Here is a 17,403-nt window from a genome sequence, read left to right on the forward strand (position 1 = left end):
GAACATGGCTGTTCATTACCAGGAGTGGCCTATAATACATTATATAACAAATACATACAGTAGAAAGACAAGCTTGATCTAGTTTTACTATTTACTAGTTATGGGTATACCACACTGTCTGATAACTATAATGACTATAATGTTGGATAAGGAATGAACACATTGATCCATCTAATCATTATTATCTCTTTTCAGTTTATTTCACAGACCGCCCATCTTCAGTTTGTCAAATCTAGGTTGCTCTCTCAAACTTCCTAATATAAAATTCCATTCCATCTTTCACAAGGCCTCCCAGTTGGTTATCACCTTTTCTCTTGGAATCCTGGGAAGATATTTCTTTGCCATCAGTTACTCTTTAGCCTTGATTTCCCAGTCGAGAGTCTTGAAGACTTCTTCCAAAGCTTCTGTAAACAGCTTGGGGGAAATACTACCTCCCTGACACCTTGTTAGTCATCAATGGTGCTGAATCCATCTCAAAATCCTGTTTGTTCTTTTAGCCGAGAGAAATCCAGCATCGTCTGCAGTCTGTTGTGAGGTTTTCAGTGACCGTTTTGCTGCTTTTATTTCAGTAAAAGTAAAAGTAATTGTCTCCCTTTCCTAAAAGAAATAAAGTACTACCATAGCACTGTTGAGTGAGTGTGACATTTGTCTGTTGTCATCTAATTTCTGAAGAGTTTCACTGCATGTCTGACCTCCAGCATGTCATCATGCAGTGACTGGAGCTGAATCTCTTTTTTGTTCATGTTGGTATTGTGGATGTTGTCCTAACAGAGCTATGACTAAGATTTAATCAGGAAGTTCTTATGGTCTCCTGATAATTAGTTCCCAAGTTTCTGCTTTTGGTCTTTGTTTGGCTTTTTTTTGCCTTTTTTTAATCAGCTTTTCTAACTAAATCAATGTAGATCTAATGTCACATTATTCCCTGTAGTGAACATTTTCAGCATCTTACAGAGATCAACATACTGTGTTTTTGATCTCAGATAATATTAACCTATTTATCATAGGATTTTTCAAGAAGAACCTGAATAAAACAAATGGAGACACAGAGTGCCATTAATTAGAACAAATAGTAGTGTCCTATGCTATGAACAATACTAAAAAATACTGCACCTCTTTCATTCAATCTCTATCATTGAGTAAGAGCACTAAAGCAGAACTCCCTGAAGAAATAATCTGAATTTCAGAATCCAAGACACATCTCATATCTCAGAAAAGTGTAAAACTGTAACTTGACATGAAGGATGTCAAGATAATTTAGAACAAGGTACCAAAAAGGATATATTTCCTTTTATTGTTAACATGAAGAAAACTTCCAAATATTATCCCAATTATCCCAAAAGCCAATTGAACTGCCAGAATTTCTTTTGGATTGTGGGAGGAACCCGGTGAAAACTGGTGCAAACATGGGGAGAACATGCAAACTTCACACAGATAGCACCCCAGGTCTGGAATTGAACCCAGGGCCCCCATACTGTAAGGAAACAATGCTAACCACTGTCCCACTGTGCCATCATGCCACCTAGGTGAAGGAACCATGCCTCATCTTGGCATGCACAACAAGAACTATCCAATGTGGTGAAAGAATATTTTGTAATTATTTAACCTGACAAAAAACTCACATTTTGAATTGACTACATACAAGTCATTGTGCAATAGGAACAATGCACTGCTGGGTGTGTGCTGTGCTGGGATAATGTCACTTCTGGACAGGTGAACGTTCAAGGCTTGCTGGCTCCTGCCCCACCACACCAGACATGACATAATCGCAGCAAAACACACGGCTTGTCATGCATGGTTCCTTTAGTATCCTATCTCCATGGAAACAGGTAGGAATGAACTCTGCGGTCTATTTACTTAGTTAACAGTGTATAGCTAAAGAATTTCAAGGTCATTCAGTAAATACTGCACAGAGCTAAATTAGGGAAGAATTTGTGATATTTAAGTAATTTTCATCCTCTACTCCCTATGGGATTTAAAGACACTGGGCCCTCAGAGGGTAAAATGAAAGAAGTATATATTTCTACACAGTTCACTGCAGTATTGAAAGGTCAACTCCCTTAAGCAGCAACATGTACTAAATTGCTTCACTGAGGTAAAGGGAAGTTTGTCTTTGCTTTAACACAGAAATAATAGGGCACTCCATCACTTCGGCTTCAAACCCAGCGGCATTCACCAAACGTCTGTATGAAGCCACAGAAATTTATGACAATGCATTCACACATTTTGTCATGGTCTTCTATCTTCTGGTGACTTAAACAGCAAGTGCTATTCCAGTACTTCCGTTTAGATGCACTGGAGTTTCTGGAATAGAACTTTATTATTCCCTTCAGAATATCAATACAGTGTGATACAAAATACGCATTTCCATTGCTCTTCATTTAGGGATTGATAAGCATATGCAGACACGGGTATGTTTTTTTCAGTAGTAATTACATTTTTCCTTTAAGTTCACTCCATGTTTTATTCTGCAAGTTAAGAAGTGCATGTGAAGACATTACTTTACACTTATCCTCATCATTCCTGTCAATTCTGACTGAATTACAACAGCATGCAAAGGACTGTTGGCATGACAACTGTACTTAAAAGCAAAGTGCTGAATTGTTTTCATTTCTCATATACTGTACAGGAATTGCCAATTATTCATATGGACATTCCTGCCACAGTCAGATAATTACCTAGTTCAGATTCAATTAATATCTACACTATAGTGTCCACCTGTGCTTCAAGCAGAATTTTATGTTCCTGAATGCTTTCAGCTGCCAGAATTGACCTAAAAGATATATGTTTATAAAGTGACAATCTAATCACATATGAATTAGATTACTTCAGTCAGTTCAGAAAAAAACAGACATATTTCAGAAAGATCATGAAGTCAATCTGTGTCTGTAATACTTTCAAAGATACCCATATACTCTATAGCAGTTCACTTTGCACAGCATAAGATCTGTACTTACTTCACATCGTATCTATCCCTGAACATGATGTGGTCTCTGTAAGTGCGGTTCACGTCAAGATCAATCTGCCTGATATCGGGAGAAACATCTTTCGCTCTTTGCTTTAGTTTCTTCAATAACAAGGGGAAAGAAGACAGTTCGGTAATATTAGACTGGCTACATGACTGCAGTGTTCGTGGCATTTAATAACACAGAATTTATCTTCACTGAAGAACCCATTACACTGAGAGCATTTAACTACAGGCTGCTCCTTTCAATCAGACTAAACTTTGTCACTAAGAAGAAATGAATACTGGAGGTCACCGTAGAATTTTTAAAAAAAAATGTCACTGAATTAAACATTAAACTAAAAAAAATGGATTGATATTGTGGTTGTGACTCCTGGCTTGCCTGTTCAATCCCCAGGTGGACACTGCTGTTGCACCTCTAAGCCAAGTAACTTCACTCAGCTTTAGTAAAATGGGTAAAATGTACATTGCTTTGGGTCAAACTATCAGCCAAATCACTTAATAAATAATAATTTTACAGGATATTTTAACAGTAACATATAAAAAACATAAGGAGATCTCCAGCTGTCGTTTTACCTCATAAAAATCCTTCTTCTCAGCTTTTATTTTTGGAATATCAAGAAGCAAGCACCAGACTTCCCCTCGAAGCTGAAGTGGAATCCCCTTATAAATTCTTCTCATAAGCTGCAAAGAAGCATATTGAAATATGTTTTCAGAATACATCACGCCGATATGAAACTAAGCAAGAATTCCCATATATAACATATTCCTTTTAACCTTGATTACATCGTGTAAAACTCTATAACAAAACAAATCTGTAGAGAAAGTCTGAGTTCAAGGAAGAATCATTCAAAAAATGTTCTCCATAAATATTAGGTGGGTAGCTGTGTCAGCATACGTAGGCTGCAAAGGAACAGGTAAATAGGTTTACTTCCATGCTGAAAAGAGAAGAAAGAAAACACAACATTTCGGCCATGGAAGGTTCCACCGCCGAAACGTTGTTTTCTCTTTCTTCTCTTTTCAGCACGGAATAAACCTATTACTTGTTCCGTAAATATTATGTCCTTTTTGTCATTCTCAAAGCATCATCACATTATTCACTTGCAATAATACCTCCATTTAGCTTTGAAACAGAAATAAAACAGCAGAACATCCATCCATCTCCTAACCACTTTATCTAAAAGAAGGTTGCAAGGGAGTCAGAGTAGGGGTGAGAGGCAGGAAATACCCTGGGCGAGACACCAGCCACGGGCACACACAGACACAAGCACACACATTCACACCGGGACCAATTTCCAAGAGGACAACTGACCTGCCAGTATGTCCTTGGACTGCAGAAGGAAACTAGAGCACCCAGTGAAAACCATTCTTGAAACTTCACAAGTTATACTGTTGACCCAGTTACACAGGTTCTGAAGTTCCTTTGCAGTCTTTTTAAAAACATGACAATAGTTCATTTGCAGTCTTAATAAAAACGTGAATAACACCTCAATACACATAGCCCAAGCCAAAAGAAAGTGGTAAATGCTAAGCATTGCATAAAAATGATATTGATGTTTTTAAGAAGTTAAAAAAAGGATTTTATTTGCTTTATTTGTTTTGTTTTGCAGCAGTAGTACAGTAAATTAAAACAATGAAAATGAGGGATTTTATAAAATACAGATATGACTCTGCATCACAATTTAATTTCAAACTGTCTCTTAAAAACTCAGCACTATTTTGCAAGTTAATTTTCAATAAAGATGCACAGAGGCAGAGCTGTGACCGTTGTTTAAACAGTTGGATAGTGTTTGGTAAAACAAAGCTTATGTACAGTAGGAACACAAAGGCCTGCAATATTCTTTTTTATCCCTAAAAGCTTTATCTTGAATGGTGATTGCGTGCTCTGTAATCAAAATGTCAATTTGTAACATATACATCAAATCATTTATGAAGGATTAGTACAGTACTTCACTTTACATAATTACAAGCTATTGCAAGTCATAACATGCTTAAAAAGCATTCACAAATGGATCAGGTTATGTGCGTTACTACGGCACATCACAAGTTCAGAAGTAATCCCAATTATATCTGATTTTTTTATAATACACTGAACCTAGAAAGAGTTCTTTCAACTTAGAATATTTAAATCTGCTGAGAATTAAGAACTGCTACTGTTGTACTTCTAATACGAATACTATAAGGCAAACAATAAATACATATTTTGGACTTATAATGTATAGCAAATGCTGAATTATTTCTTGAATTGCATCCTTTTGGATAATTAAAACAGAACATGCAAAACATATTAGAGGCTGTGCAGAAACTATTAAAAGATTACCATTTCTGGACATTAAGAGAAAACTTACCAACACACTTTAATTACTATCTAAAATTAATTTAACATCCGTACAAAGAGATACAGTAACAGCAGTCACTGTTTTCATTCAATAACCTGAGCAACAATACTGAGAAAGACTGCAAAACCTAACTACTAAATGCCTCATTTACATTCAATCAAATAGCTATATCAAGAGTTAGTTATGCTTTTTGCTGTTAAAGTTATATGAAATTGCTCTCTCCTGTTAACACAAAAGTTCAGATTTATTAAGATACTTGACACTGGTGGTGATAAAAAGGTTTATAAAATGAAATGAAAAAATGGCTGAATTACTGCTTTAAAGTAGAAAAGGTAAATAAAAACATAAAAAAACAGTAATAAAAACTTGTGTTTATATTGTTTTGTAAATTATGCAGTTAAACAAGCCACAGAGAGGACTTGTCATGAACTGTAAATTTTCCTATGCACTCAGTTTTTAAGGTCAACAATAACTCCTAGATACTATGTACTATTTTTGCCAGGAATGAGAAGAGACTTCTTTATTAACAATTGCAGACATACTATGAAATAAGAGGAAACATTACAATACATAATTTTTTGGCTCTTATTTTTATATTTTAAGAATGATTACCTGTGTAACAAATGGCAATATTAAGATGTCAATGCTGATAATCTGGTTTGGATCAGAGCCCTCTAAAAAAGACATGACATTATATTAGATATCTGAAGCTTTTAGCAAGGTATGGTCCTTGGAAGACAATGTTTTTACTTGTAGCCAAGTAATATGACACCATAGAATGCTGTGTGTTGTGACCGGGTGAAAACCAGGTCCTCACCATTAACCTAGTGAAAGAACAAGCACTAGATAAAGTCAATCAAACCTGTTTTTTGGGACTGAACACTGAAAGCACAAGCTTTCTTAAACTACATACAGCTCACAACTGTTTTCTCATAACCAGAGTCATCGGGAAAATAATTAAATTGTCTTGTGCTACAGGAAGCAACATAACTTCTTATTTTGAAATATCGTTCCTCCTCGTCCACGGTGCAAATACAGGCAGGACAGAAAGGACATTTGATGCTATAAATTAAATAACAGTGAAGAAAAATATATAAAAAAGGCAGTAAAAGCCTGTTTTTACAACCAGCAACACACTGATTGCTGGTGGGGTTGAGAAAAATGTGAAGTGACAGAATGACTCCAAGCTGCAAACCACCCTGTATCTTTCCTACACTAATCATCTTTTCCCAATCATCATCCTTCTGCCACAGAGTGGGTCCACCTGTCCGCTGATATTAAAGCACAGGAACCCCTAGGACTTCAGCTGCGCTCTCTAGACTCTACGTCCATCTATCAGACTCCATACAATCCTTTTCTGCAGGAGCCTAGCAGACTAGTTATCCTTTTCCTCCGGGCTGCTGATATACACCAGCTCACTAATCCAGGGGAGTGGCCAGTTATACACAGAGCCTAATTGCTCTTTTCTTAATGTGGAAGCTCACTCACACTGGAGGCTAATATCTAATTAAGCCATCTCACTTCCATTCAAATATTGTAGGTGGTTTTCAAACAAAGCCCCCTCATTTATTACCCCTTACACCCCATTTTCCACTTTTCCTGAGCTGGTCTGAAGTTTGTCAAGGTGACTTGAAACGATTAACAAATAACAGTCCTGCAGCTGGGTGTATAAAAAACGAAAATAATGGGCCATTCTAAATAAAATAAAGTCCATCTGAATAAATATACCGACATCATCTGAAAGGTATAATTTTCTCAACCTGTAATGGCCACACATTCCATTTTGATAGAACAAAAATCAATCTTGAACATTAATGAAAGGTAATGCACAGAGGGGATTTACAGAAGACAAAGAAACCGTGCCATCCATCACAGTTATTTAACTCACTTTAAATTTTCATCAATAATCACACAGTCTTGCAGTCTACTGCTGAATGATCATACTGTCTAGCAGTCTATTGCTGCTTTGGATTTGACATTTTAATTTGGAATTTACTGGGAATTGGAGACCGTGTTCTGTATTTCATAGCTGAAATCGTTCACCTATGATAACCCATTAATGAAGACAAAAAAATGTCAAACTTAAAATGCTATTTGCATTGATGGGTTCAGAAGGAATTGTCACTGAGCACAGCTCAGACTCTTCCGTTACTTAAAAATGAACCCTGAAATGCACTTTAAATAAGTACTTTGAAAACAGAAAAGAAGAAAAATGGTTCTGCTGGAAGGAAAAAAAAAATGATGCCATTCGGCTAATTCCAGAGACTGGTAATCCTTTTATCCTGTGATGGAAACGACAAAGATAATAAAGAGTTGCAGAAATAGTGCAGACACAGCTATCACGGTAATGACTTTTCTTTATTATGCTATTAAAATAAACTTGCTAGAGAAGATAAACGATTTAATTTAATTGTTGATGTTAAAGATCCACCAAGGCTGAAACCATGTTGAACAGATGGGTATGCAGCTGTAGCAATCAATTTACATTACAACCACTAAGCATTCCCACAGACTCCATTCACTGTAGGTATAAAACACTTAGCACAGTACTGCATATTGCCTGCATTTTAGGCAAATCATTATATGTTTCCTAAATTAACAAATTCCTCTGACTCCAATATAGACAAGAAATCCTGAAACAGTAGACAGATTCATTAAAGAATATCTGCACTGCATCTGATATAAAAATACTAAGCCTCTCTCAATCACAGTTTTTATTTTTAATTTGATTTTTTTTAATCAAGCATTCTGTGGACAGCAGTATATGGTATTAAGACTGTAGAAGTGTTATGATACCTCCCTGCGTAGTAACTTTGAGAAGTCACGAGCATTAAGCTGCTATCTGAGGAGACGGATGATATTGTTGGAATATTAACAGCAAAAGATTTCTAATTTAGAAAGTTATTTCTTATATCTGTTTTGTTAGCATTTTAAAAAGATGGGTATTCACAGCATATTTTCTCAGTACATACAATACAGAAAATAAAAAAAATCTATTTCAAATGAAACCTGAAATAACATTTAAAAACGCTTTTTGGGGTTTCACTACCAACAACCTCATTTACCCACATTAGAAAAAAACATTTTTTTAACTTTTTTGTTTGTTTACTTTTACTCAAGATGGGATTGAATAATGTTCTATCTGCATTTAATATATACACTATTTTTATAAGTATTTCCAATGCAGTATATACGGTACATAAAGTATATATGACACCCAAAAAGGCTCCACAGCCGAAATGTGTCTCTTTTCAGAATGGAATAAACCTTTACTTGTTCCATATACAGTATATATATACACACACACACACACAAACACAACCAAGACTATGGAATGAAGAAAAATACACCACTTTCAAGAGTTTTGATGTTATTTTTGAAGATCTGTGCACTCTGTCAATACTACAAGAAAAGTTGAAGCTGAATGAGAAGCTTTGAAATAATGGTCAAGAGAGTTTTAAAATTTTTAACATCAATATCTCATTTGTAACGTTGTGACTAAAATTGACTCAATTTGTTCACAATTTTCCAAATGAGTGCATTTTCTAATTTAAACATAACATCCCTTGTTTTGAATTCACTCCTTTGATAATACAGTCTAGCATTTTTTATTGCTTCTCCACATTGCCAGGAATTATGTTTATTATGATACATTATTTACAAACTCATTTTCATAAGTAGCTTCTTCTAGCTCAGTGTTTTCCTTTTTGTACTTTTAGTTCATGTTTTTGCTACCTGTGTGCAATATCGTGCACTTGTCTACATTAAACATCATCAGCCAGGTGTTTGCCCAGTCTTGAATTTTAACTAAATCGTATTAAATTTAATTTGATTCTTCTACAGTGTTTACCAATTCTGCTAATTTGGTATCATCTGCAAACTTGAGAAGTTTACTAACTGTATACCAGAACCTAGATTACTGATATAAATTCAGAACAGCAGCAGTCCTAGAACAGATCCTTGTTGTACTCCACTAAAGAGTGTGCTCTTTTTTCTATTCATTAAACAATTCTCCATCCAAATGCACACATTTCCTTGAATGCCAACTACCTGTAATATGAGAATTCATCTCATACAGGAATTGTATCAATTGCCTTCTGAAAATCTAAATACACCATATCATGTATGTCCATAATACATCATACAGTATGTGTCCATTATTTTCGTTGCTTGTTGAAAGAACTCTAACACATTGGTGAAAGAAGACCTTACTTTTCTAAATCCACGTTGACCGTTTCCTAGGATGTTATTTCCATACAGATGATCCTCTAGTCTAGTGCTAATAGAAAGTATTTCTATTAATAGAAGTCACGTGCTCTTTACAGCTAGCAAAGCCCTTTCACACCTGTGTGACCAGTGTGCATATTATCATTTCCATATTTCTACTCCTTGCAATGCCACTTTTTTAATTATTAAAAATCGTCAATGTATTGCAGACAAACACCACAGAAGAGCAGCTTAATGGTCTCGGCTTACCTTTTCACTGTTCTTATATTTATCCCAGCTCTTCAGCATTTTCAGCCATTTTGCAGTTCTTTCAACTTCTTGATGCTTTTGCTGCAAAGAACCATAACAGGAGCTCATTATCATGTGAGTTGTACCAGAAAGATTCCACTCTATGTGACAGAGACTGCAGTCACATTTTCTTCAAACACTGTTCTTTCTTAAACAAGAGATGAGATGCAGTGGATTCTTAGACAAAGATGTCTATGTCTACACCTTCCAAGGAATACAAGTTGGGTCATGGGACCAGCAGATCACAGTGCTGAGTACAGGCTGCAGACGTTATCTCCTCTTGACAGTGAAACACTCCTCTCACTTCACTAAATATGGATCAGGCAGCTTCTCCCTAGAACATTAACTTATGGAGCGCATGTAGGGGTGCTGTTGTTGCTTCTCACCTCTACAGGTCCAGAGGTAGAGATGCTTACAAACCTTTGCATTTGAGTTGTAAAGCTATGTTGTGGGTGAGGAAAACTAAACAGGGGTTGTGAGGGAAGAGGAGACCATCCCTGACTTGCATTTAACATGAGAGAAGGTCGCTCTGGATTGGATCCCACTGAAAACCTTCGGCTCTTGTCCAAAATCTTCAGTATACACTGTGTCCGTGGGTACAGTGCTCCTATAGGACCAGGACAAAGCAGCGAAAGGCCAAGCTAAGGCCAGTCGTTTGGGGATGAAAAGGTTCAGCAACACCAACTGGATATTTCCGGGTGGTTAAAAAGGGATCATCTGGGGTTCCTGGGTGGCTCAACCAGTGAAGGCACTAGCTCTAAGAGTGAGTTGAACTCTATAGCAGCAAACGCCAATGGGAGGAGCTTGGGTCTTGATACCAGCTGTGAAGGGTCTACAAACAGTGACACAAGGCTAGAAGAGTGTAGGTGGAGAGAGGGTGGAAGTCAGTAAGCTTGCAGGAGCTGGTTTCCGGTGAAACACAGAAACCAACTCGCACGCACTCACAGGAGGGCCGCTTTTCCCACAGGCCAATTCACCTTCCGGAATGTCTTTGGACTGTGGGTGAAAACTGGAGCACCTGGAAAACACCCACGCAAACGCGGGGAGAACACACAAACTCCATGCGGATAGCACCCCATAACCGAACCAATGGTCCCAAAAGTGTAGGTGTTTACCTTTTCTTCAACTGAATCATACGAAGGAAGCTCATTCTCACTGTTAGAGAAAAAAACAATTCAAAATTACATTTCACTTAAGACAAAAATCATTTTATTCATTTATTATCTTATTCATATTTTATTCACAGTTTGTTTGTCCTTCAAGGAGCTATAATTCTTTAGTTTTTATACTTTGAGACTTACACTAGTCACTTATCCTGATTTTTTTAGCTAAACAAAAATAACTTTGAGGCTGTCAGCCTTCAAACAATCTTGCTATCCAAATGAAAAGCAAAAAACCCGTTCTGCATTTTTTTCCCCCAAAGATTTTTAAAGTCTTTAAAATAATCCTAATGGATGAAATACAAATTAAGATCCCACACTACCCTTGATCCCTCTGTACAGTGATGGAATAAAGATATGAAGTAGGTGTATTTTTTTAAGTTTTAACTTTAACTATACAAGGTGTAATTTAATTGAGCAAACTTATTAGTAAGCATGTAGAATGCAGAAAATGTTAACTTATTCTAAATCAATGAATAATGATTGGGATTTAAATTAAATGGCATAGAGCAACAAAATCAACAGTAACAGTATTTTCAAGCAAGCTTTTAAATATGTTAGCCTTTCAGTATCTGTAATACACATACTGTATTACATAAAAGAACAATTTTCAAAATGTCATATTGTCTGATTTATGAACATACACATGCTATATAATACTGGTAAATGACTTTTTACATCCGTCTGAAGAATCCCTTGATAAACTGACAGTTCCACAATCACTCTCAATCCCCAGCTCTACCATCCTGGTAACACACTGGGAGCAAGCCAAGACATGAAATTGCTGGACAAACAGGAAATATCAAATTTAGATTGCTGGCTTTCAGAAAACTGTTTCTGTAACAACGAAGCCTTTAAAAAAAAAGGCACAAAAACATACAGCAAAGTTCACAGCAGTGATTTCCTACCACTGTCAGCTCTTAATTGGGAAATATCAAAGCACAAACCAGGCAAATCTGCCAGACTCCATTGAACTGACTGTTTTTTTTGCATTTCGTAGCTTCCCGTCATGCAGAGCGCTGACACTCATGATCTCTGCTGCATATTAAATTGCTGCCCTTCTGATACTTCGGCCCCTGAATGGAGCATATTGTGGCCTGAGCCCAGTCCTCGCGTAGCTCAGTGTGTTTTGTCCAGGGTGGCTTGATCAAATTAGCACAAAAGGAGAATGCTTTCATATTTTATCTAATCTTCCTCTTGGGGAGGGGAGAAAAGATGACATGAAAGAAAGACATGGAAACTGTGCTTCTGAGTCAGCTCTCATAGCTTTCACCCACAGGAAGCGCTTTAGACTACACTACTCCTGATCTGATTATGTATCTGTAACCTCCTGTGGAATACCAGCTGAGATAAAAAAAAACCTTTCAACAGCATGACTTAGATGCCAAAGTGATCTGGTCTTTGGCTTTCTGCTTTCTGAACCCTTAGGTCATATGATAATGCCCTACTTCCCATTCCTACTGTAATCAACAGAAATCCCAAACTAAAGATATCAACTACACAGTGTGCAGCTTAACCATTTGTGGACACATGCTTTAAAACAGGTTACGGAAACCAACAGGATAAAGTTGCTCAGAAATCAAACTAAATATCCATATACTGTACTAATGTGATAAAACAATGGTGAATCTCATCAACAGTCTGCTGTATTGATAAAGTATCTTTACAAAAGTCACAGCCACTTAAAATCCCTCTTAAAACCATAGATCAAAACAGCAAGATGAAATGATACATGGCAATACAATGTTTTAAATCTGACTGAACACAGATTAAGTCAATGATGTATACAAAACATCCATCCATCTGTTTATATACATGAAGTCATCGATCTCAGAACCAAACCTGACTACGCTGCAACACAGTGTGCAGTTGTTATCCATCCATCCGTTTTCTAACAACTGAATCCAATTCAGGATCAAGGAGAAGCTGGATCCTATTCTGACAAGCAACAGGCACAGTGCAGTATACACACTGGACAGTCCATCACAGGCAGACACACACACTGTCACACCAGAGCCAATTAACCTACAGTATGTCTTTGGACTATTGGAAAAAAACCATGCAAATATGGGGAGAACATACAAACTTGCACCATTCAAAAGTAAAGGTTTATTCCATGCTGAAAAGAGAAGAGACGCACCCGAAGAAGGCTTCACAGCCAAAATGTTGTTTCTTTTCTTCTCTTTTCAGCATGGAATAAACCTTTGTCATTACTTTGCTGCCTACGCATGCTGATGCGGCTACCTACTTGAACGTATTCAAAATCAGTTTTAAATGGAAAGCCTAAGAAAATATGAAGACTAAAAGAGCTGAATGCTTAAAGAAGACCTCCTTTGAAAATTCAGATTCTGTCCTGGCAACAGGCCGAGTGTGAACAACAGGTCTGTGAAAGAAAAAGGCCGAACAACAGAACGCCGCTAAAAAATTAAAACCCGTGAAAACAAGTATCCACAAGTGAGCTTTCGCTGTTGTTCGGAAAGATGTCCTTTCGGAAATAAACTGTCTTACTGTAGGAATCCGAATCTGTCAATGACTTTGTACAGGTGGAAGTTAGCATCCTCCCAGGGTTCCACTTTTGCACCTTCTTTTCCCTGGAATAAAACGAAAATAAAGTTCATGATAATGGGCAACGTCAAATCAATCTATAAGCGAAGGTTAAAGACCGTTTTGGTTAGTACTTGCCAGAGTGTTTAATTTCTTTCACTTACACACTAGAACATCATTGTGAAATAAGAAGTAAAGATGTTTAGGCATCACAAGCTGTTGTTTCATTATGTGTGGGTGGCGTGTTTAAGTGACTGATTTGAATGCGATGATCTGACTGAAAGCTTCCAATGATTATTTAAACCAGCTTGTGCTATCAATCAATAATTAAACTGTATCAGTGGATATGCTGTCAAATGAGTGTATAACTCAAGCACGATATGTTCAAAACAATTTATACTGAGATACTAAGTGACAGAAAGTAGCTCAACATGGATAAGAAACAGTTTATTCCACGCTGAACAGTAGAAAGTAAGAAGAAAAAAACAATGTTTCAGCCATGGAGCTGATGACAAGGGTGATGACAGTGATGAATATGAACGTAATGGGTGTATATTTTTCCAATTACAGGAAAGACAGTTTTCATAGGAGGGATGGAGGTTCAGTTAGAAAACTTAACACATGTAAGCTATACTGACATGGGCCCAAGTTGCGGACTATATACTGTAGCAACATACAGAGAGCATGCAGAAAAGGTGAGCTGATAATGTTGGGTGACTTTGATATTTCCACATAACTCAGATTCTTAGTGCAGTTTATAATCGCAATTCTTGGAGAAGATGCTATTATTGACTTAATGAGTCTCGTTCACAAAATTAAAGTGAAAGGTGTAATTTTGTAAATGTTGATGGCATACTTTAAATTTCTAAAGTGTGAGTATAAAACTAGGACTTGTAATTTTAGAATAGTAGACTGCAAGGGAAAGAGAGCATAGAAGCAATAAACTCTGTAACTGAAGAAGGTGAGTATACTTCAAAAAACATTTTAAAAACAGAAAACAAATTCATCTTTAAGACAAACAAGTTGACATCTTAGAAAATATGGGCTCAATAGTGTAATGTAGAAATAATGACAGAATGACAACAATTAGAAGGAAATCTGTCTATAGACTACATTAGAGGGCCCAAGATTGAAAGGTAATAAAAGAGTGATTTACAGCTAAAAAAGACGCAAGAATTAACCAACATACAGACAGAAAAGAACACTTTAACAGAGGCAAAATAAAAGCAGTTCTAATACCATAACACTGAAACAACTACACAAGTCATAAAGGGAGTCATAAAACATGACAAAGAGATAGTAAGCATGTTAAATATTTCATGCAAGTTATTAGAAAAGAAGACACCAATAACATGTTCCATTTTATAGAAGAAGCTCTATCACTATTGAGTCATTTGAAAATAACAGATATTGAGGTACTACAGGACCATGGCAGCTTAAATCTAAGAAATTGCCTGGATATTTTATGTCATACTTAAGTAAATGAGAGGTGTTACTCACTCCTTGGGACAAAACCAAGGCGGACTTTGTGTTTTCCACAAATATATACTTGCAAATAGCAGACATATAAAACAAAAGAAAAACAACATATGCATAATAACCGAGTAAGAAATAATAATGTTAAAGTACTACACAAATTAGAGGCAACAAAAAACACATTTTGTTCCTGCTGTTTCTTGCTGTAGAATATAGTTAGGAGCCAACCATTTGTTGCAGAGATGAGGTAACATTTCTTTCTAGATTTTGTAATAATTCAATTTTCTTTGCAATGAATAACGCTTCCTTTTGCTACTCTTACACAATCATAGTGTGGTTAACAGCAAAAACATTAGAGCATAAGAATGGCTATAAGGGAAAGACCATCTAACATGTTTCTATCAGTATTTAACTAATCCCAGGACTTTATATAGCCATTTGTAAAGACAAAACAAGCAGTCTCAAATATGTTCGGACAATTCCAAAGTTCTCATTGATGGATTTTGCTCTTGAAACTGCAGTACCCTCCAAATTCATCCATACCCCCCAAATTAAATATGAACAATAAACCTAAAATAACGAGATTTTAGTGCTGTGCAGAAATGGTCTTTCACAGAGCAGGGTCGTTATTTGTCATGCATTACGTCCAGATTAAACAAGGCCCACATTTATTTACACTCCATTGCTGGCACCTCCTGTAGTGTGGTATGAGGTTCTGGCACTTCAGTGGGGAAAATTAGGAAATTTCCACCATGTAGAACTGCCCACAGCCCTTCAAACCCTTTGGTTCTCTTAACGAACTGCCATCTTGAATTAGAATCACCAAAGTTCAAGTGGACTGTGGTCGTAGGAATAAGATGGCCAGTTAAGAACTGCATTTTGTATGCAGTTAACCCCTCCTTTAGTCATTCTGAATATATATTATGGGACATTTTCCTTCTGGAATGTCCAATTGCAGCTAAACATGAAGGTTTTGGCAAGTCAAAACAGCTGTCTGGCCAGAATGTCCTGGAATGTGTTACAGTTCATGGGTTTCCCTGATCTTGTCCAGGACTCCAAGACCCATAAACAAAAATTAACTCCAAAACATAATAAACTCCCACAATATTTCACAGTGGTCACAAGCATTTTCACATTTCTTTTTAAGCTAAGCATAACGCTTATGATCATGTCATTTTATCTGACTATAAGAACGTTTCACCTGTCAAACTGTAGTTCACATGATGTTTGACAAGTTTGAGGTGCTTCTTTTTGTAGTTGGTCCACAGAAGAGGTCTGAGCCCAGCTATGAGAGCCACATTTATCCAGGCAGTTTTAAATGGCAGTTTTCAATACTTTGTATCCTGAAGATGCCAGTGCGTATTAGAGATCTACAGCTGCTTCAGAAGCCACAGATGTGGTGACAATGTACACTTGTGTCTTATTCTTGGCCATATACCAGTAGTCTTAAATGTCTTAATAATGGACACAATTACAATAAAAAGCACTAGATTCAACTTCATAGCTATTCCCTGACCTGTGAAAGTCGAGAACCATTTGTCTATAGTCTTCAAAGAGCTCTCTGATCTTATCCATGATGATGCAGCTCCTACTGACTGTATTCCCTGCTACGCATCCTTTTACAACCCAGGGAGGCATCTATACAATTCCAGAGGCTTCCACTGCACTTCCAGAATGTTATTGTGAATGTTATTGTGGACTTGTTTTGTTGAAATACTGAAAGGTGTTAATAAATGCAACCCTTATGTTTTCTAGAATTTATTTATAAGAAATATGAGTCTGCTCTGTGCAGTGCAGTTTTCTATTACAAATACAGTATAATACGTTTGGAATTTTTTTATGTGAGGCAATATTATCCATTCTGTAACTCATTCTGACATATTATGTTTTTTATTCAATATTTCATTCGGGGTCTGAATAAATTGAGAGGGCACTATATTTTTTTTGTGTTCCATTTCCGTTTTCTGTCACTATACACAAAAATGATATAGTCTTAGAAAAATTAGATCTCAGGGAACTGTCAGATACAGATACATTAACTAAACCAAAGAAACAGAGGATCTCTGATCCAAATATGTAACATTCAAAGGGGTATAGACAAGCCAATTCAGAGACAATATCCAAGTCAATACCAAAACAAGGACAGGGATCTGGATAAGGAATTTATCTCAGACAGTAGGAAACACTCCTCTAACCAGGGACGTGTATCACACTTCACATGTAAGTGGCTGAGGGCCACTCTCTGTGCTCCTTTAATAAAGCATTCATTCATTTTCTAACCACTTTAGTCAATTCAGGGACACAGGGGGAGCTGGAGCCTACTCCAGCGAGCAACGGTACAAGGCAGGGTAGACCCTGGATGGAACACCGTCCATCGAAGGGCACACACAGACACACACACACTCAC

The 17,403-nt window shown here is 36.7% G+C and overlaps 1 protein-coding gene across 2 annotated transcripts in view; it reads right to left on the reverse strand.

The window, feature by feature from the left end:
- The window catches only part of usp6nl (USP6 N-terminal like), an 87,986-nt gene that overhangs the window by 19,783 nt on the left and 50,800 nt on the right, over positions 1 to 17,403 (reverse strand). For both annotated transcript variants that reach the window (XM_088923895.1, XM_088923894.1), the window contains 5 exons: positions 13,485 to 13,567; positions 10,932 to 10,971; positions 9,778 to 9,858; positions 3,539 to 3,646; positions 2,955 to 3,064 (listed from right to left, as the gene is read on the reverse strand). In XM_088923895.1, the coding sequence (XP_088780021.1) occupies positions 2,955 to 3,064; positions 3,539 to 3,646; positions 9,778 to 9,858; positions 10,932 to 10,971; positions 13,485 to 13,567 (422 nt within the window). The remainder of the gene's footprint in view (positions 1 to 2,954; positions 3,065 to 3,538; positions 3,647 to 9,777; positions 9,859 to 10,931; positions 10,972 to 13,484; positions 13,568 to 17,403) is intronic.

Source organism: Atractosteus spatula, chromosome 8, assembly GCF_055471065.1.
Source record: "Atractosteus spatula isolate fAtrSpa1 chromosome 8, fAtrSpa1.hap1, whole genome shotgun sequence".
NCBI classification, from domain to species: domain Eukaryota; kingdom Metazoa; phylum Chordata; class Actinopteri; order Semionotiformes; family Lepisosteidae; genus Atractosteus; species Atractosteus spatula.